The 21,298-nt window shown below is 37.0% G+C and overlaps 1 protein-coding gene across 9 annotated transcripts in view; it reads right to left on the bottom strand.

The window, feature by feature from the left end:
* PPP6R3 (protein phosphatase 6 regulatory subunit 3) overlaps window positions 1-21,298 on the bottom strand; it is a 51,012-nt gene that overhangs the window by 4,706 nt on the left and 25,008 nt on the right. For 6 of the 9 annotated variants that reach the window (XR_006017822.1, XM_042038791.1, XM_042038792.1 and 3 more), the window contains 16 exons: window positions 20,889-21,001; window positions 20,305-20,418; window positions 19,506-19,635; window positions 18,249-18,401; window positions 16,177-16,326; window positions 15,630-15,694; window positions 13,067-13,182; window positions 12,589-12,674; window positions 11,324-11,410; window positions 9,610-9,707; window positions 7,614-7,668; window positions 6,812-6,942; window positions 6,061-6,179; window positions 4,570-4,723; window positions 3,187-3,293; window positions 2,104-2,254 (listed from right to left, as the gene is read on the bottom strand). Coding sequence is in view for 8 of the 9 variants with exons in the window: in XM_042038791.1 (XP_041894725.1) it covers window positions 2,104-2,254; window positions 3,187-3,293; window positions 4,570-4,723; window positions 6,061-6,179; window positions 6,812-6,942; window positions 7,614-7,668; window positions 9,610-9,707; window positions 11,324-11,410; window positions 12,589-12,674; window positions 13,067-13,182; window positions 15,630-15,694; window positions 16,177-16,326; window positions 18,249-18,401; window positions 19,506-19,635; window positions 20,305-20,418; window positions 20,889-21,001 (1,829 nt within the window). In the remaining variant the exon portion in view is untranslated. Of the gene's footprint in view, window positions 1-2,103; window positions 2,255-3,186; window positions 3,294-4,569; window positions 4,724-5,311; window positions 5,436-6,060; window positions 6,180-6,811; window positions 6,943-7,613; window positions 7,669-9,609; window positions 9,708-11,323; window positions 11,411-12,588; window positions 12,675-13,066; window positions 13,183-15,629; window positions 15,695-16,176; window positions 16,327-18,248; window positions 18,402-19,505; window positions 19,636-20,304; window positions 20,419-20,888; window positions 21,002-21,298 lie in introns of those variants that run through there. The other 3 variants (XM_042038795.1, XM_042038796.1, XM_042038798.1) reach the window with 2 other exon arrangements.

The raw sequence follows: 21,298 nt of genomic DNA, 5'->3' as shown, positions 1-21,298 counted from the left end.
GCATTCTTCCTTCTTATTCTCCACTCTGAACTAAGTTCAGAAATCACGTTTTTGTCCTTTGTAGCTTTCCACAAATTAACTACTGTGCTTATAAATCCCCTCAATGCTGACTTCGACACCATCAATTTTTCTGTTGACAGAAACCTAGATAAAGCTGATGTCTGGAAGCATCCACTTTGAAAGGCAAACAGGTCAGAGTAGGACTTTCTCTCACTACTCTAACTGTCCCTTAATTTAGACCTTTTCCCAACAAGCTGGTTTTAAAAATGCCACTTGAGCATTGACTCATTATGAAGTTGCACATCTCTATCAGAGCAGAACAGTCTCTACATTTAAGACCTCATCTCTGAGCCCCCTTGTATGTTTCTTCAACATTTCCCTTCCAAATCAAGATCCCAGAGTCCCTATGACTAGAAGTTTTCAACATACAATTGGACAGAGTGCCAGGTAATCTCATCTGGGCTCTATTTCCCATAAAAGCTTGGACCAGATAAACTTTCAGCGTCCCTTCTGACTAGGGCAATTCTATAATATTGCCTTCCTTTGCACCTCTATGTCCTTTTAACTACAGTTCCAGCAGGTAATTCCATGAAGGTAGGCAGGAACTGTCACCAGATTCTGCCTCCTCATGTTAGCTCTTGCACCAGTATGACAAGTCACACAACTTGAAAGTGCATGTGAGCTAAACTAGTAGTTTAAGGAGAAGTTTAAAGACACCATGGATAACTAAATCAAATTTGTAAACATCTAAGAGTGAAGACGATGTAAAATCATTGTGCAAAAGACCGAACAAACTGCAGAGCAGAAACATCATTTGCTAAATCAGCAATGCTCTATGGATGGCTTCATGTCATATCAATCTGCACAGAGTCCCACTTCTCTAAACTGCTTTGGTTCATTCCTCTATCAAAGCCATTTGATTTAGAAGCACTGTGCAGTCACAAATTTTCCCTCCTCTGTGCTGGAAAACCATCAGAAGTTAAGTCACTCAGATAATCAAAAGGATGGAAGCAAGAGTGACAGAAAGCTGTTTGGCTTTCAAGGTCTGTTCATTTTGGATGGCTCAGGAATTATCTCCTACCACTAACAGGATGAAGTCAAACTAATTTAAACAACAGGCAATTAGGTAAGGACTAACACTGGAAAAGTTTCTTATACTGAAATCAGGGTTGTTTTTTTTAAGCAATTTTCAACACATACTGACAATTTCTTTTCAATATTTAAAGCTAGAATAGGGACAGATACTAGGAAGTTATTCTAAAAGAATGAGAAGAGGGTTGCATGTCAAAATGCTCTAGCAGCATGTTCCAATTTGTAAACATCAGGGTGGAGGCAGGACACACCAGCTTCACAGAAGGCAAAGTTTTTGCAGGTCAGACTGTTTGCAGCCTTTGTTTCCCTACAAAAATATTTGATACTAAATAAAAAACACATGATCATTAAATCTGAGATCACAATATCTTAGTAGATGGGATGGAGTAGACAACACTGAAATGTGCTTTATTCTCATAAAAGGATCACAATACATATAATATAGAATTTGACCATATTGTAAGACACTTATTCCTGAATCTTTGTATCAGAAAATAGCAAAATTAAGAAGTTGTTCTTCCAGTTATTCTAGAATTCCATGTGCCACCTGTAGTCCAGGATAGATTTAACACCATCATGCATACCACCAACAGTGATCACCCCAAGTGTCTGATGAGCTACGCTCAAGAGCAGTGCCTGGCTGGCCTTCAGCTTGTGTCTTCCATCCTCCTGGATGAGAAGAATGAAATTCCAATCCAACTCTAAGAATTCTGTGCAAAATTTTAAAAGCTTAGTTTTGATGAGCAATGTTAAAAAATCGTACATGAAAAATGCACAATAATGCGCATCAGGGACAGAAGCTGCGTCAAGTCTTCCACTGAAACTAAGGCTTGATAAGGCATGTTACAGTAACTAACTTGAAGAAAAAATTCAAAACAATTACTTTGAAAAGTCTCTAGTTAAAGCCTCAGGAATTATCACTTAAAAAGAACTCTCTGATGACACAGCATTCCGTCAACCATTCCATCATTTTATTTACAAGGTGGGAAGACAATAGATAGGCATTCTCACCTTTTGAAAACAGCGGTTTCAGTTTTAGCATCTACAGTTAGGCTCAGTGTCTCCTTCATGCTGCCATTCATGACTGTCTCAGTCACCTTGTCTGCATTTTCCACATCATCCTCTCCATCTGAGCTGGCCTCCATAGCAACACTTCCTGGGGCTACAAGTAGAAATAGAAGCAATTTAGCACATGGCCGGTTATGTTTCTATTTCATGTGCAAGCACATAAGCCAATATAACAAGAACAGTATTTCTGCAGTTTTGCATACTTCTTGAATTCTTCCTTACAGAGAATGCCACCTTTCTGCAAGTGCCACATATAGAGAGAGCATGAGCATTACTTACAGATAGCTTAAGAAAAAGGCGCAGTCTGTAACTTTTTTTTTCATTTTGACTGACAATGGTTACTGCAACAGTTTTGCCTAAACAAGGCCTTAGTAGGATTACAGTGATGAATTATTCTTCTGTACAGTCAAATCCATGACAAGTCTACACAGTACAAATTTGACACTAAGTTTCCGAGTACTGACAAACCTCTGGGATGTCCAGTCTGCCTGGACTTCTCACCTGCACTTCTTGCTCTGTCTGGTAATAACAGATACAAAAAAAGCTCATTAAAATACTTTCGTCCTTTTAACCAGTTCATGCATGTAGAACAAACAATTAGCGCGTGCATAGTGAAGGTGGCTTAGAAAGGCATGAGCAGGAAGGAGAAGTTTGAACACATTGAGGCTACTGGCCTATTGCCACATAGGACAAGACAGGAACCTACCATTCTTTATGGGCATCAGCTCAGCTAAATGCTGACACAGGTGAGAGGATTCTCTAACAGAACACACTTTGTTTCTTTGTAATGCTTTGCTGTTCATGATCTGCAGACTTCTTAGAGGCAATAGTAACACTGGCTCTTGTTTTAAATGGGAAACTAACTAAAATAGTTTAGAAATTCTTTGACCACTTTTCTTACCTGGTAGAACAGCAGCAGAGCCAGAGAAGAGTCTCTGGAAAACTAAAACTAAGGTTCATGGAGATTTTTCTTATGTACAACTCCTACAATCAAGCCATTTGCATTTGTGAATGCAGTTTACTTACTCTCTAACTGTGTTGTAAGAGTAGTTGCATTTGCACTCAAGGGATCACCTGGATCTGTGTTTGTTTCCATTTCCACAGGAGAATTACTTCTTAAGGAGTCTTTTGAGCTTCAAGTAGAATAAAAGAACTTTAGAAACATTTCTGAATAGCAAAATGAATTGTTCTTAAAACACCTATAAGGCCTAGAACTATACTGAAACTGAATTACAGGAAGTCTGTTTCTGAGAGTCCTGGAAAAACATGTTAAATGGACATTTAGTAATGCAAAATGCACCAGAACAGAGCTGAGGATGTTTGATGGTCATTTTATTTTCACTTGTTTGATTTTGTTACACTACAAGTAGTAGTGGACATGTCCCTGGTAAGTAAGGCCTACAGGTAATCACCAGCTCCTTGCAGTGTTTCCAAATATTTTTAACAAATTTTCTAAATGCATTTTTTGAACTGGATAGCTCTCTGTTGAGACTGCCAATGCAGTCATCAACCACTACAAAAGTGATTTCACTACTTATATACTGTACAGCTACAAGTTTTTCATTCTAAAGGAACTCAGACAACAAGATCTGCCCACTTGAAAAAAGTCTCACCATTCACAGAGTGTCTCTTCTATACAGTAATGTGGCAACTCCAAGTCTTCATTTTCTAGGCCCGTAATCTGATTATCAATTTACCTGCCTCAATCTTGAAACAACACTGTTGTATGTTAGAAAAAATAATACTTTTATATCTGAGCTGTTTTAATGCCCAGACAGAAAGTCAAAAGCCAAATGTATAAAAGCAGTCTTCTAATATGAGAAGGAATCAGCTCTTAACCGCCAGTATTTGGCAACTCAAAATTTACATCTATTTGATTAGGTACATACATGACTTCAGCTGAGTGTAGAGTTCAATCCAAAAAAAACCAGCAATATCTTGGATGTTCTCAAAATAGTGCAGAACTGCTTAACCTAGTTATCACAGCTGCATAACTATACGAAATTAAAAAAAAAAAAAAAGAAAAAAAAAAATCCCCAACCTATTTGTTTTATAACATCCACAGAATAGCATCCACATCTTCAACTATTTTTGTAACCTTTACATTCAACAGTTCACTGAGTTCAGTCTACACTAAAAAATAAATAATAAAAAAATTACAGCCCAAATTTTGGTCAGAGACCAATATGAAAGGACCCGGATGCTCATAAAAACTCTTAAGAACAATGACACTAGTACCCACCCATCCTGGAAAGGGAGTTCATACAAACACATGCCATTGGAACGCATGGGACTCTTCAGACACTTTACATACACCTTGTATTTCACCAGAACACCAGCAACACAGGCTTGTGTAGAGATGGACACACCAAGAAAACCAAACTCACCGTGAATAACTGACATCCTTACCTCAAAGAGGATGTGAAGTCAGAAAAGGAAGCCCAGCCAGTTTCTTTAGCTGGCACAGGTGCTTCAGTACTCCACACAGCAGAGCCAACAGAATCCAGACTGGCACCATGTGCAGTCTCCATGGGTACATCGAAATTCGCTGACCAGTTAGGTGCTGAAAAACCATCATGAAGTTCATTAGGAACAAATTTCAATAAAGAACATGAGTGCACATATGCCTAACACACTGATTCTCTCTATGTACATTCCATAAAGAGAAGCAAAATTCATAACTAGACTTCAAACACATGCAGAAAAATCCTGTACATCAGGTTAAAAAACAAATGTATTCCCTAGAAGGAAAATTTTGCTAATAAGGCAGAATTTTAGGATCAGTAACTCAGAGTACTCTGCTAAAAAAAATGTATTTTATCTGAAGAACAAAACTAATAAAACATATTAGATCACAAGTACAATCCCACTTTATCCTTTAAATTAACCTCAATATTTGTTACCATTTTTCAACTAATTTCTATAATAATGAAAATCTTAGGAGTTTTCATCCCTTTTTCAATTTCTTCAAATAATTTCTCATGCACTAACACCACTGCTAAGTTTCAGAAAAGTTTAAGGCTTTTTACAACTTAAAATATTTATTGATATTTTAAATTTGGGAGCAACTGTGAATAGCATCTAATTTAGGATAGGTCAATTCAAAATACTTCACCTACCCAAGGGAAACATGTTTTTCATTAACACTTACATACAAAAAAACAGGCTGAAAAGGAAGCTCTGACTAGCAATTAGAAATTCCAACCCAGGCAGATATGGGAGGAGACCCACATGGATCAAAACTTGTTTGACACACAGATGCCAACGACACCAATCTGACAAAAGAAAAGAAAACCCTTAACTTTTCCTTCTATTTTAATTTAATTCCTTACAGTCTAGATAAACACAGGGTTTTTACCTACAGACATCGCCAGTTTAACAAAAGCCAGTTTAGTCTGACTTGAATGTGAAAACTTTTCAACCATCAGTTACGATTCCACGTAAGAGTCTCCTGATGTGCATTTTTCATTGACATTTGAAACCAGAACAATACAAGTTCACTTAGCTTCTGTAGGAAGTCTTTGAAAAGAGCATTGTTAGATGAAAAGCTGGACTGAAAGGCTTCCAGTAAAAATACCATCTTTTGGGTTTGGAGATAAACACATTAGGTTTTTGTAGCCACTCAATATTTATAAATGAGTACATTTAATTCTCCCCTTTCTGATTATTCCTCCTTTTTTAATTCTTGAAGAGTTGAAACACGAATTTTAGAGAAAATAAGCAACCTAAGACGTGTAAGGAATTCAAACTTCCCAATACGTACATGCTCTGTGGCAAGTGAGAAAGACTACTTTAAGACAGTTGGAATAAAAGCAGTAAACAAGGAAGCTCCTACAAAATCAGGCTGCTAGAGCTAACCATTTCCTATAACCCAAAGCAGCAGGGAAAAAAGCTACATACGTTCACTTAAGTCTACTTCCATTTTGTCCTCTGTACTGGTGTGGGATTCGAACAAGTCTTGTTTAGTTCCATCCTCTTCTTCAGAATCTGTACTTTCTTCACTGTCTGTACTGCCCGAACTTCAAATACAAAGACAGAGTTTACATTCTGTTTTTAGTATAACACTCTGGGCACAATGAAATAGTGCAGAGTTTCAGGCTAAAGAGAATTACAAAATTATTTCTGACAAATTATCTGAGGTATAATTTTTAGCTCTTAGTATTCCCCTCATTTCTCTCTCAAAAAAACGAAGTTTAAGATTTTTCACTTGAGCATACAGAGAGGCTTTCAGTAGATATCGAGGGAGGCTGCACAGCCCTGAGTTTCAGGGACTAGATGCTCCTTCCACTCAATGCATTTTCCTATGTTCACAGCCACACTGCTACTGTAGAGAAGAGAGCCAAGGTCTAACAGAGGTGTGGAGCTGGGCTGCCTTGTCCAAAGCAAGGACAGCTGGGCCAGTTTAAAAGCAGAGGGAAGGAATACACAGCAGGGAGAAAAACCAAAACCAGCAAGCTATGAAAGCCAAAGTGCATCTTCTGCAAATCATGGCTGGAAAACAAAGCACTAAAGCCACATCTCCACTTATTTCTCCACAGAATGGAAATACCAGTTCTTCTGGACAATCTGTACTAACAGACAGACTGAACCAGAGGACAGGTTCACTGCAGGCTCATGACACTGCTATTTGGATGAGAAACGCCCTTCTCACCTGGAACGCCTCTGGGACTCTGGTGTAAATGCAATATGTTTTTCTTCCCAAATGTCTTCTTCATCAGAGCCACCATCATCAAACTGCTGTATCCGCTCCTTACAGCATGCCTCAAACAAGGCTATATTGCCCTAAACACAGCAAAAGTATAAAATCCGTGTTACATTAATAAACATCTTAAAAATATATGACTATTCTGAAGAGAATCTTTAGCATTTCTCTAAAAGCAGCATCAAGCCAGAATGTCTTAATTTAAAGCTTGTCAAGCAAATATGCGGTGCTGTTTGTTTTACTTGGCTACTAAGAAGCTGAGTGGACCAAAGAACACTCAGGAGCTTCCATCATGTTTAAGAATGGGAGTGACCCCAAAGAGCTTTCCAGATAACCAGAGCACGAAGTACTCCAGCTTTATTTTCTGTAGAGGTGGGTCATTCTAGCTCAATCAACAAATAGTATCGAGGTTCAGAGTCTCCATTCTTACTTTCTGGTCACTAGAATCTCACTGAAGATTTAAGTAACTTCTAATCATAAAACACAAGTGTGCAATATGCACAAATCAGATCTACGCCCAATCTTAAACCCAGCTATACAAATCAGACACAATTCTGCTTAATACTGGTCAAAAAAAACAATAATCATGTCTTCCAATTAGCAAATCTCATGATATGGGAATAAGGTAGGGTAATTATTTTCCAATGATTTCCACATAAAAGGAGTAAATATAACCACTGCCAAAACTTTGAGGTCATGCTAAAGTTTAAAAGACAGTCATTTTTCTGATAATACTGGAACACATACTTACACTTTCATTTGTATTGAGGGTAAAGTTGATGTCCGAAACCCGATCAAAAGAAACACTACAAGAAAAAAAGAAATGTACTCAGTAAAACAACATTTTCTATTGTGACATGAAGACATTTAATTTCTCTTTGGTTTCTTATTTTCCAATAATCTAAAAATAGAAGATAAAAGACAAAATAGTCTCCAACACAAAACAGTCAAAATCACACACCGAGGAGGCCTGGCATTCCTGTGATATTTCTAACTGTTAAATCTTTTAAATACAAACAGAGAACATTGCCATCTACAGTTAGGTGTAAAGATGCAAGAAGCCTAAACAAGCATAACTGAAACTATATACCCAAATCTCAAATACTGTATGGGAAAAAACCTAGGCCTAAAGGATGCCTAACCTGACTATGGTCTACCATGATACGGCTCAAAATCCTGCAAATATCTGCATTTGCAGTTCTTATATATTTTAACTCATTTCACCCTTCTGTCAAATGACCTTTTCAACACGAAGGGACAAAATAAAAATAATATCAAATTCTGTTTCCTAACAAAAGAACCCCATAAAGTTTTTTTTTAACCAATCACTGAAATATCTTCCCAAACATACCATTATCTATTAGGCTTGACACATCTTTACGTATCAGAAGAGTTAATATATTCTTTGTCTAGTCAGCAGTGCACTCAGCAGAACACATACTCCTCCTCCTCTAATATTCACTGCATTACAAAGTAAGGAAAAAGGTAAGCGGTCTAAAGGAACCCAAGCTGCAAGTGTGACTGTATTACTATGCAAGCCACCATCTGAATTATGGTACAATGGCATGCAGGTAACTTACAGTGTAATTGATTATTGCACAGAAGGCATAACCTTAAACTAACTTCACCTACAGCTCAATTCAACTCGCAAGTACATCATCAGTGTACCTGTCACAAATCTTGAGACCTCTTTACATAAGTAGTCATCTTCTTTCTACCAAGACAACAGACTTCCAAAGGCATGAACTTAAAGGAACTCTAACTCCTATCCCTGCCAAAATCCACTTGCTTCTAACAAAGTTAAGGAGTATCCTGTGTTACTTCCTCTACCATCCTATCTTCATCTCTAATCTCAGCAGGTTATGTGGTATAAAAAGGCAGCAATGCTTCTTGGATGGAAGATACAAGCTTTAGTCAGACACCACTTACTAAACATGTCTTACAGAAGAGCACTGAGATTATTATAAAAACCATCTTCGAGTAATGCTTTTTATTCCTTGCTGCATGTTCTGGCATCCCAATCCATGAAATCTTACAAAAACCATGATCAACTCTACTACTAGCAAGAACCCCCACTCTCTCCTTTTCCCTTTATTGCATCAGTTTATTTATGAAGAAAGATACTAGCTTTTGTGAGGGGTGTTTTCTACTGTGTGCTGGTTTTTGTTTAGTTTGGGTTTTTTTAACCTGACCAAGACTGTTCTCATTGCCTCATCTTTCACCCAAGACTCTTTGTAGAAGTAAATTTTAACTGCCTCGACCTTATAAACAAAGGCAGATTTACAATGTCCTTCATTACTCTCCCCTACAGAAAAGTATACTCAGAGTCATGTTGTTACTGTCATCTCTTCCAGGAAAACTTAGAAGTAGAGCTATTCATCTGGTCATCAGCAGGGGAAAAAACCCACTTTGAGACAGAGAGAAAGTGAAAGTGACCCAAACAATATCAGGTCAACAAAAAGCCATAGCTTTCAAAAAGCAGAGTTATAATTCAGTTTTTTATTCACAAGCACAGCATTCTCAACATTGGCACAACCAGGAGATTATAAAAAGAAGAGAAGCTGTTGCTTTCCTCTCTTCAGGCAGGCTTCTATCAATGCACAGAGATGGGACAAAAAGACAGGACTGATTGGCAACTGCTTCACATCAGTAAATGCTTGTACTTATCAGCAAAACCACAGCCAAAAACACAGGAAGAAAGAAAACTCACAAGACTATATCCAAATTCAGTGTAATGTTATACTCACTTGCCAATGTCATCTTGATCAGCAAACTTCTCATCGTTGAAGCCAAACTGGTCAATAAAATTGGACGTCATTTGTTGCATCTGATAATCAGAAAAGGCCTGGCAACCCCAGGACCAACGACAGTGATATAATAATTCTACTAATACTCTAAAATCTATTTGCCCATTTTGCTTCAAAGAAATAAAAGTCTATCTAAACTAAACATAAAAGGACAGGAAAAGGATTTGCCTTAACCTCTGAATTTTGAAAGGCAGCATCAACTACAACCCTATTTACATTTCCTGACTTGAACGCCAATCTAATAGCTTTCAATAAAAAAGTTAAATCTGTAGTTTAATCACATTAACCAGCACCTTTCCAAATGCACCCCAAAGAAACAGGGAAACACTATAGATAAGAAAAAGCTGTCTTTGCTCAAAATAACATGAAGTTATAAATAGTAAGAACCAGAAAAGTAAACTATATATACATACTAAAGCACAGCTGCATATTTATGATGCAGGTATCACTAGCAATATCAGTCTAGGGCACACACCAGAAGCATCTATTAAATATCTAGAAGAATGAAACCACTGAACATTTTACATCTCAGTGCAGTGTCACTGACACAACTGTGCTGTTTTTTAAATAAAGATGCCAGTGTCAACTGCCAGCAGATGGATATATACACACTAAGGTACATGTGAGCATCATCTATCCATAACAATAGCTTTTGTCTCTAATTTCCCAGCACTATAATTAAATTATAAATTATTACACATCATCTAGGGACTTTTAATAATGTTATTTCCATGTGTAAAGTCAGCCAATGCTAAGGTATTATAGGAAATAGAGTAATAATAAAGCTGTCATGTCAACTCTCTTGGTTTCTTGCCCAGGGAGCTGAAGGGACACAGTATGGTGGTAAAGCTGAACAAAGTGAATATGGAAAGAGACAAAAGAACAATCAAAAAACCCCAAGTTTAGATTAAGGCATTATGAAAACTGAAGGAAAAAGAAAATATATATATAAAAGGAGGAGGTATACAGCAAGACAAACTTGAAAGAAGCAGCACTGGACCATCTGCATTTCTCCAGATTAACTACCTGGAACTGCTGGGATTGCCTAGGCACAGCAGGTCACTAAGGGGATGCATGAAAAGCACAGAGATATTAGAAGATCTTACTTTCTCACTAAAGCTGCTACAGATAGCACCCAACTTATCAAGTTTTTGTATAGGTACACCTTATAGGTACAAAAGCACTTAATCAGATAAAAATGCATCAGATCCTTTAAGCTTGAGCCACCACCCACAATTCAAACTTAGACAAGCAATTACTTATTATAAAAACTATAGAAAATGCATAAAATACCAAAGCCAGTCTTAAGACTAGGTAGTTACTACACAACTGTCAGTGTGATCTGAAAGATTTTGGTTAGTAACCCAGACAAGTAATGCCATCTAATGCATCTGATTCCATCTAAGTGATCTGTTGGCAATCTTGTGCCACAAGGCTCCCACTCTCTCACTACCAGCAAAAGAATTCAAAGAGATGCATATTATGAGTTTGGTAAGACACAGTTGTGTGCATGCACACATCTAAGCTTTAATTTAAACCTTCTAGATTTACATTTGCTTGTGAGAGTAGATAAAAGTTCCACTGCTTTTTAAAAAATGTCGTAATTTCTTTTTACAGAAAGAGCAAATTAAGCTGTTAAAATAATTCAACTCACCTGCTGCAAAGAAGAATCCTGTGAGAAGCCAGTTTCTTTAAAGTCTATTTCATCATCACTGGAAGAATGAATGTGGCAGGTAGTAACCTATACAAAGAAACTGGGTCATTGGCATAGTATATAATGTACTCATTTATTTCAGATAAAAGAAATTGTTTTAATGCTTTGTATTTCTGTTCTACTGAAAACTGTGTAGTTTGAAGATAAGTTTTCAATTAAGTTTTACTGTTATTACATCAAGTACCTCCAAGCACGTATTATGTATCCAAAGAGCCAATTAGTATTATTTTTATAAGCCTAAAATTCTTCATCTTCACATGATCTTTCTCTTGGTCTTTACCAAGAAGTAGCTTCTACCCAGAGGAAAAACAACATTTATCTGCAAGCACTACACACTTCTTTGCATTCACAGGCTCAAGAAAAAATTGGTCCTGTTCACAAGTTGCAAAGTTTCAGATTAATTTCCTATTGCTTCTATTGACACCTGTTAACATTATGCTCCATTTAATATTTATGTTGAAATAGCAAATTCAACAATTAATTAGTCTTATAGTCCAAATAACATAAGATTAGCACAAGTTAATGAAGCTACATGCAAAGCACTGCATTCCTGGAGAAGTCAGGTATATTAAAATTCATTAATTGGTCTGTTGACATCAGAAACTGCCTCTGCTTATTAAAGTCTCCAAGTGATTACTCTTAGACTGTATTTTTGACATGATTACACAAACTCTTCTGCCTGAGTTTAGTGTTTTTCCAAAAGTGTAATCACTACAGCTGCATGCAGAAGAAATGTGGCAGGTGCACAAGAGTATGTAAAGTTACTTAAGCAAGGTCAGTAACACAGGCAGTGGAATGCCGGTAGCAGTCTTCTATTAAACTTGCATTGGGTCATTTACATCCTGTAGATAAAGCAATCAACACCAGCTCCTGAACTTTTTAGTTTGTACTCTCAAGCAGACAGGAGTTTTCAAATACACTACCCTGAAAAAGTAAAGAAATCCTCCTTCTTGTAGATTGCCTGGGATTAGCTACACTAAGTAATTAGCTATTACAGACTGATCTTCTGCAATATGCCAGCACAAATATTAATGATATGGCTTTAGCTGAAAAGTAAACTAAAGAATTATCAGTTCCATAGCTCAGCAACTTGAGGGACTCCTTACAAGTACACTGGATTTTGGAAGACTGATAATGCTGCTGACAAAAAGAAACTGTCCAAGTAAAGCAACAGCAATTTTCATACCTTACCCATCACTACTTACCAGATCCACTGTATTCCTCTTGTTAGTTTCTCCTAAAGAGTTTGTGCAGAATGTTTCCCATCGCTCTCTGACTTCCTCTGGAAGCTCTAGCACAGGAAACAAAAACCCCAAACCAATTAGAAACTATCAACAATGAAGCATCACCTAATTTTCAAATATTTTTTTCTGCTCTACTAAAAATACTGGTAAGAACATATACATCCTCCTAAATTCATAGATGTAACTCCATCTAGCAAACAAGTCCAAATTCAGCAGGTCAGCATCTCTTTGCAGCTATTTCAGGGAGTTTTGACACTGTTTGAAATGAAAATACTTAAGCATTTGTTTAAGGATGGCTACTTTAAATTGAATGCTTCAGAAGTAATCCAGTTATTCTCTTCTTTAATCCAACAGCTGCCTTCTAATTTAGGTTTGCTTAATTTCCTCAGCACTTGATAATGAAAACCCTGAAGATAAAGTTAAGACCACGAATGAATACCTTTGATGAGCTGCTGGACTAGTGTGCTGTTTGGCCCCTTATCTGTGCTGTGCACGACGCAGTTTGCTATCCTTGTCAGGTGACCCATGTAGCCATGCCTTCTTCCTCCTTCAGCCCTGCAAGAGACAGAGTTCAACTGCCCGCACTCAGAGTGACTCGGATACTGTATGTTGTTATAAAACACTGCCAGAGTCAAGATGTTACACAAGACAAACAACTGGGGTTCTTAAGTTAGAGTCGCATCCTAAACCCACAGGTTCACAACAATACTCAAGAATTTAAGGTATCAACTGGTTTGACTACACTGTTTACACTGGCCAGTTGAGGAGACTTAACAAGCACATAAAGTACCAAGAAGGATGTACAAGTGTTTGTACTGCTTGTACGTGTGTGCGTGTAGAAAGCAAAATGCACAGCATTAGCAAAATAATGACAGAATTAGCAACAGATTCAGAGTTTTTAGGAAATTTCTGTTGCTGAGAGCATTTTGCAAAACCCCGAAACACCAAGTATTCCCTCAAAGCTTTCAGCCCATGATCAAAAGGAAAAAGCATTCTTAAGTATGCTTTAGTATTTCAAGGCTTCTTAGTATTACACTTAGCATACCCAGCTAAGTTAGGGTCATTGCTTTCCTGAAATTTAGGAATGACATTTACATGCTTACTAAAGATAAAATTACAATGCCATTTAAATATTTCAGACAGAACTGCTTCGCAGAAACAGGAATTACCAGATGTTAAAGCAGAGCTCTGAACACCTACTGCCAGTTGGAACCATTCTAAATCTGCCCAAATAGCAATCATGAGAGGTCCAACTTGAACTGATTCTCTAGCATTTAGCTGCAAGCCAACCAAGCTTTTGCTGCACCAGTTTAAGGTTTTGTATTTTAAATAAAAACCAAGAAAGACCCACTCACACAGCTAGGCAAACTTCCCATGACTGAAATCTCTGTAAAGTGACTGCAGCTCATGAAGTAACTTACGCTATACAAACACAGATCACATGACTTTATTTTCCACCATCATCATCTAACAGATGAGGTAACTGAAATTAAGTTATGTCTACACAAGATATCACGAATAAACTACCACACTGTTTACAGAGTGCTTTAGCAACAAGTACATTCTAAACAATCAGCACACGGTGATAGCAAAGGTTATAGTTTCTAATACAGGATATGACACAAAGTGCTTCTATTTGACAAACCAGACTGATTGTCATTGCCTGGCCAGAAAGTCTGGAATACAACTGTATCTTTTGTTAGCAAATGCTTATTAATCCCAGTGCACCAAACAATTTCTACTATATCAGATTTTTACCAGCAGAAAGCAGTCACCCTTAAGCTTCTAGAGCTGCTTGAAATAACATTAAGTGATAGAATACAAAAGGACTAAAAAAAATACCCATTTCCTGAAACAGCTAAGCTAAAAGTACCCTTAAAGATTTATCTTTTCTAGCTGGAGCCATACCTGTACAAAATTGGATAAAGAAGTGAATTAATTACAACAGTCTGTTTCCAGATAAAAGCACAACCTAAGGTTTGAAACACTATTTTCTTCATTAATATTCACAAACATAAGACTAAATATTTAATTAACTCATTTGTGTTGTAAGCACTGGACCAAGAACAGTCTTATCCAAGTAAAATTTAAGTTTTAGATTGGAGTAAGAGAGATAACTTTTTATATTTCTCTCCTATGAGAATCTAATTGTCAGTAAAGTTGGCAATTCTCTATAACCTCAGGAGAATTGATATAAAATGGAAGACATTCAGGAGAGCATGTTTTCTACAGTTAAATTTAGCACATTCCTTTTTTTATTACCCCGCCTCTTCACCATCCTTATTTCCAGGTCAGTTAGCTATATATTTACTATCTGATTCACTTAAGATAGGAATAGGAGTATTTTGGGGAGTGGAACTGTCTCAACATACCACCAAACCAGCAGCACTACCCCAGCTAGTTAATTCAATATTTTGACAGGTCAGAACTAACATTTACTGTTCAGTATCTCCTGAGCTAAAATTATGTACAGGACTTCAGAGAACTTTTTACCACCTCAGATAATGACTGAGGATTTTTTTCTCCTGCTACAAAAACAGTTTCAGACAATGTTAGCTACTTGAAGCTTACATCCTTTCAAACACAATTTTAGAAGGTACTCTATTGCTGAGGGATTGGCTTTTACTATTTAGGTGTCCAATGCTCCCCAGTACGTGATATGCTTTGATGTGTTCACAAATAATTCTCAACTGCTTACTGGGAAAAAGTATCTCCTGTCCTCTCTAACCTTATAGTATGTTTCTGTACTCTAACACAGGTAAACTTTAGAGATCACAGTAGTATCTTACACACGGCAAGAATGACAACTCTTGCGTTCTTAAATGGTTACAGGAAAAAGAATTAGAATGCTACCAAAAAGTACAAGAGAAAGCTTTAACCCAAATATTAACGTACATGTGATTTTAGAACTGGCTAGATCACTTCTGAATTGGTTATACATTCATTTCACAACTCAAGTCTTATTTAGACAATTGCAGGGAATGAGAAAACTAATTACTCACTGTTTTTTCTCATTCATCTCCCACGCTTCAAGTATTCTTTCTATTAATTGGCACTTAAGGAAGAGCTGTAAAAAAGCAAAATATGCTTAGTAGCAGTAAAGTGGAACACTATTTATGCATTTTACAGTTGATACTAGAGTCTACAAGACAATTAATTTCAGGTTCACTAAAGGGTTGAATGCCCAGCAGTCAGATAACAACCACAAACCAAAAAGCTAAACCTGTATTAATCCTACTCCCCTTTCTAAGTGCTGAGTTGCTGTAGTAGCATAAAGCTACTGAAATAGCAATTTTAAGTCTCAAAAATAGGAGGAACTTCAAGGAAAATAAATAAATACTTGCATTTCCTCACCGTGCTCGCTTTGGAGCAACAAAAAAAATCTACTCTATGGCAGTTTCAGGTTTAACACCCTGAACTAACACTTTAAGTAAAACCAGAAAGACATTTTTTTTCATTCTATACATTAAATAAAATTGGGGTATATTTTATGTAAAATTAACTGTGTGGGAACGGGAAAATTCAAGAGACTCACAAAACACAACTTACATGTTTCAGTAAGAGATTGTCCCCAGTGGAATCCTGATCTGTAATTGTGCCATTTTCCGTGTTTTCAAGAGGACTCGCAAGAATCAATGCAATACAGATTTCTACTTGACTATGCAAAAAGTTATTCCACGTATACTTAAAAAACATGTCCTGAAAAACAAATTCACTGAAGTTTACACAAACCAAGATCTTTTCATTAAACATAACCAATAGTCTCACCCACCTAATCATTTGAATTACTACAGTGGAGGAAATTCTTTAAGTTTTTACACTAAGTATTATTGTGCAAGAGAAAATTTGTGACCCACAAGAACAGTAATTCTTGTGTTTGCCATTATCTGAATGCAAGGAATACTATACTGGATCAAAACAAGAATGCAACTCTAACTGGATTTATTGCAGGGGTCACTAGTAATGCACTTTCAGACTATGAAGATGGTGAGAAATAATGCTCCCCACTTACATTCCTTCTGCCAGCTGCTGCCCAGAAAGTCCCAGAGTCAGAAGTGTTATTTATGACCTTAGAAGTCCTTGACTTTTTTCAGTTCACTTAACCTTCCTGGTATCTATAATCCCCTTTTGTAAGTGTGCTCCTAACTTCAGTGAGATTCCTTACAAAATTGTATCTACCTGTTTTAAACCCACCATCCACTAATTTTATCCTCCTATTACAGAAAGCTACCTAGATAATCTAGACACAGTTTAAGATTATTAACAAAGCACAAGACAAATACTGAGGTTGAGATACAATACACAGCATCCATTTAGTCATGTTCCTGCTTCTCCCCATTTTTTCTCTTAAACATAGGAAAGATTTTCTTCAAGCCTAGTTATTTTAGGCTACTCACTGCAAAATGCAAATGACTGCTGTCACTGGCAAAATGTAATGAGTTCTGAAAAGATGTGCAGTGATTGGAACAGCATTGAACAACTTTAGTCTCATTCAAAGTACACCTAAAGGTCTTCAATCTACCTTCAGTCCTCCTAAACTAATGGCATTCTCCCGTAACTTTTCCTAAGTCAAGTCTGCACAGTAAAACATGTGCTGTTTCAGCAAACAGCAGGAAGCACCAAGGCTTCTATGGCTACAATTATTTTTTTCCTTATGTAAAACCTGCGACAGAAAAGTGTGTTCAAACCTCACTGAACTTAGTTTACAAAATAATCTATTTACAAGAACATGCAAGTATTCATAATGTGTATGTTCCCTTATGCAATGGATCTAGGAAAAACATCAGCTACAGTGAAGTCAGCTATTTGTATAAAAGTTAGTACCTGTCTGCAAACCCAATTGCCAAGAAAATTTGAGATGAAAACATTTCAATCACACTGTATTAATCAGTCACAGGAAAAAGGGGTTTTGGACTAAAATCAGGAAAGAGAAGGTATTTACACTTTAAGCTTGCAATTGCCAACTTGGAAGTTTACATATTGTTACTCACAAACTAGCTCAAGTTCTACATGATTTGCTAGCTATCTTTTAATCAACCAGTATTTGGATTTCTTGGGTGAACCTGAACACAAAGAATACATCTGCTAAAGTGGAAGTGTGAGGTAGGAAGTACTCAAAGTACATATTCACGTTAGCACAGAGTTAGGTAACTGAGTTTGCTGTACACCTCCATGCTTTGAAGTTTGAAGGAATACAAGCTACCAAGAATAATTGTTCCTTTACAGGACATGGCTGAGATACCATTTTGTAGGCCATATATTAAGTGAGGAAAAAGGGCTTTGAGGGATCAACTTAGGAAAAAAACTGAAAATAGCAATGAAGCCTTGAACAGGGCTGAAAACCTGAGAACATCCAGTTGAAAACAAGCTTATTAAGAAAACCACGTATTTATGAAGGTATAGCAAATAAGAACCATTCAAGTGGTCAGAGGAAAACGCTGACTTCAGACAGATGGATTAACAGTAAAATCCAATATTAAAACTTCTTAAAACAAGCAATAGACATCACAGTACAAAGGTGCTGAAAAGTTACGCTGGAAAACTAGCTGCAGTGTCAGAAAAAGCAGACAAGATCTTAATAGCAATCCATAAAAATAAAGAAGACAGCATTAAGTTCTTACCAGTATTACTCCTATGCTGTTAAGTTCTATAAGCTCCTGATTCACACTGCTTGTATTTGTCTGTAAGAGGCTAGATATTAATCTAATCACATTTAAACGTGTGTTTCCCACAGGTGGATCCAGTACACCCCAGGTTGTCTTCATGACGCTTTTCTGAAAAAGAAAAAAGTTTAATACATAAACCCATTAAAATATCTTTTAAAAAAATCAGCTCATCATTACTACATACAATGACTGAGTAGTGCTTAAAAATAGACACATTTAGTCCTTGAGCAACTGTCTTACCTTCATCCTGCAAAAAAACCCTATTATTAATTCCAAATACTATAGCTTATCTTAATTCCACAGACAGGAAGCATTAAAATCAGTCACATGAAAGCAAGAACTTTGTAAAAAATGATTGCTAACTATAGACAGGATCTCAAAGTAGATGAAGTCTACTCAACCTTGAAAGGAATTAGGAAATAGTTCCTAAGAAATTCTTCTCACTCCCTAATCCAGCTATATTCTGCATTACTAAAGTATACAGAGAACAGCTCGGCGGACAGTCTAAATATATTATAATGCCTCAGCAACCATGACTTTGTATACTTAAAAACAATTCCGTTTTCATTTCTCTATTAAAATCTGCAGCACCCAGTTCAGGGTGCAGTGCTCCAGCTGAAATTCTGCAAATGAAAATAAATGTGAGTAGAAAATACAAATGGATCACAGGTAAACCCCCTATTTATACACTTTTTAACTTTTGCAAGAGCATGACATAGGTAAGCTGCTTGAATCAGTTAAAAAGCCCAAGGAATTTAACATGCCTAGAGCACAGGGATGTGTCATGGAGCTGGTCCACTTGGGTCCCAGAAAGTCAAGAGAATTGCACAAGCCTAATGTGGGCCATTCCGAAGTTCCAAACACCAGCAGCATCTATAGTCTGTGTTTCCTATCCAGATAGGATTTCCAAGCAGAAAATAGGACCTGTCTTGAGAATATATAGCAAATCTCTTTTCGTTGCTTTCAGAAAGAAGCAATTGCTTCAAGGTCACTTTGCTAATTAAACAAAGTTTCTGCTGGAAAAGCACAAAACACTGCTGCTCATTATTACTGTTTGCCTGAGCCAAAGCTCACAACAGGCTAGGAAGTAGCCTGGGCACTTGGCCTGAAAGCTGTCAGACTGGGTTTTGGTTGTTATTATAGTCTACTTAAAGCAGACACATGGTGAGTGTCGCTTCAATTAATTTGGTAACGACACAAGATTTCACTTACTTTTGGAGGCTCAAGTAGGAGCTCATGGAAGGATGAAAGTCGAGCTTTTATGGCTTCTAAAACACTTTTGTTGACAGAGTATGTGGAATTGCTCATGCCTGGAGGACAGATCTCTATATGGCCTTCAAATCTAAAACACACATAAGCAAAAACTGATAATTAGTATCAAAACTAGTTGTAATCCATCTCTGAGATATGTAACAGTTCTGAAAGGATGCAAGATGAAGAGGCAAAAAATGCAAAACCACAGGGTTACAAGTACATAAAATTTAAGTGTTACATAATGGTTGAACAAGAGATTTTCCCAAACATTAGCCCTAGCATTTCTACATTTATTGTGCTTGAAATCCCCAAAGTAGTTTTGAGAATAAAAATTACATTTTGATTTGCTTTACTGAAGTAGATAAAGAGCTTCATTTGTGTATTCCAAACAATGTACACTGAATGTACCAGAGAGATCTGCTCAGCAGTTTCTCCAAATGAAGTTGCAATAACATTACAAATAACTTTCTGAAGGTCAGTATTCAGTCACTGCACTGCACATATTTACTCTATTCCTTGTATCCAGGAACAAACTGATGAAATGTATCTAGTCTGATCTGTCAATTGGTACTTACACTAGCTTCTAGAAAAAGCTGCAGAAAGACTAGTCATTTGTTGAAAGTGTAGTAATGCCAACCACAATCACTTGATTTGCATTTTAACTCCTCCAGTTGCAACAGGTCACAGAAATGGTTTGGTCACGAGTACAAAGAAGGCATTTGCTACAGCATAAACCAAGTGAAATAACAACACTTACGTCTGTCGTCTTGTCTCAAGTAAGGTCAACAGGATTTGGATTGCACTGACTATTGCAGATTCATTTTTTTCTTTATGAAAAATATTAGACAGAAGCTGCTCTATGATTTCTTGTCTGAAAAGAAAAGGATTTGCACCAGATGACACCACTTCAGGATACAGCTGTTAGCAGAAGTAACTACTATTTGCCCACATTAAAAAAAAAAAGGAGAAGGGAATACAGGAGAAATCTTCTCTGGCAACAACATACACTTAGATTAACTTAAGTAACAGAACAAAGCCAAAGTCTCCCATATTTAGCCTGCACAGTATCAAGCTGACCTCCACATGTAAGATCCCACTCAATTGGCAGCACAGGAAATACTTTAATGAGACAACTCCTCTCCCACATTCCCCACTAGAAAATCCTCCAGGTCTGCTCTGCTTACTTGCCAAGTTATTTTTCATTACACAAACAAAAGATGGGTAGTCAAGAAAATTCACCTGAAAAGCAGAGCTTGCCATTTCTGAAGGTTTTCAAGGTCAAAAGTTAAAAACTAGTTTCTTATGAAGTGAGAATAAAATCAAAAATTCAAACCAACTTACTTCTCTAAACTTGCAAGCAGTGGATCTGGTTCTGAGCTGTTCTGTACTTGTAACATCTGATCTCTGCTTAGACGAATAATTTCACAGAGTGACTGTGATGCATTTGAATGCCTCTGAAACAGAAAAACAGTACTTTTCACTACAAGAGTAATAGCATGCTGAACTCTAATTCTTCAGTTAAAAAAAGGTGAAATCTTCAACATGGACAAGAGCTCTCCTACCCAAAAAACATTCAGGCAGTAGCTTTACGCTATAACTAACCCTTAACAAAACAAAAAAACCCTTGAAGCACAAGGCAAGAATCTATTTCCAACATTAAGGCGGCAAAATATGAGAGCTGAATCTTCAAACAACTCCAAGTATGCCTAAGGCTTCAATATGGATTTCAAAAAGGGGGCAGGGAGGTGAAC

This window comes from Corvus kubaryi, unplaced genomic scaffold, assembly GCF_017639235.1.
Source record: "Corvus kubaryi isolate FWS band 111438036 unplaced genomic scaffold, C.kubaryi_AGA036_p1.0 37392, whole genome shotgun sequence".
NCBI classification, from domain to species: domain Eukaryota; kingdom Metazoa; phylum Chordata; class Aves; order Passeriformes; family Corvidae; genus Corvus; species Corvus kubaryi.
Note: the sequence above shows the minus strand (reverse complement) of the source record. Positions and strands in the feature narration are given on the sequence as shown.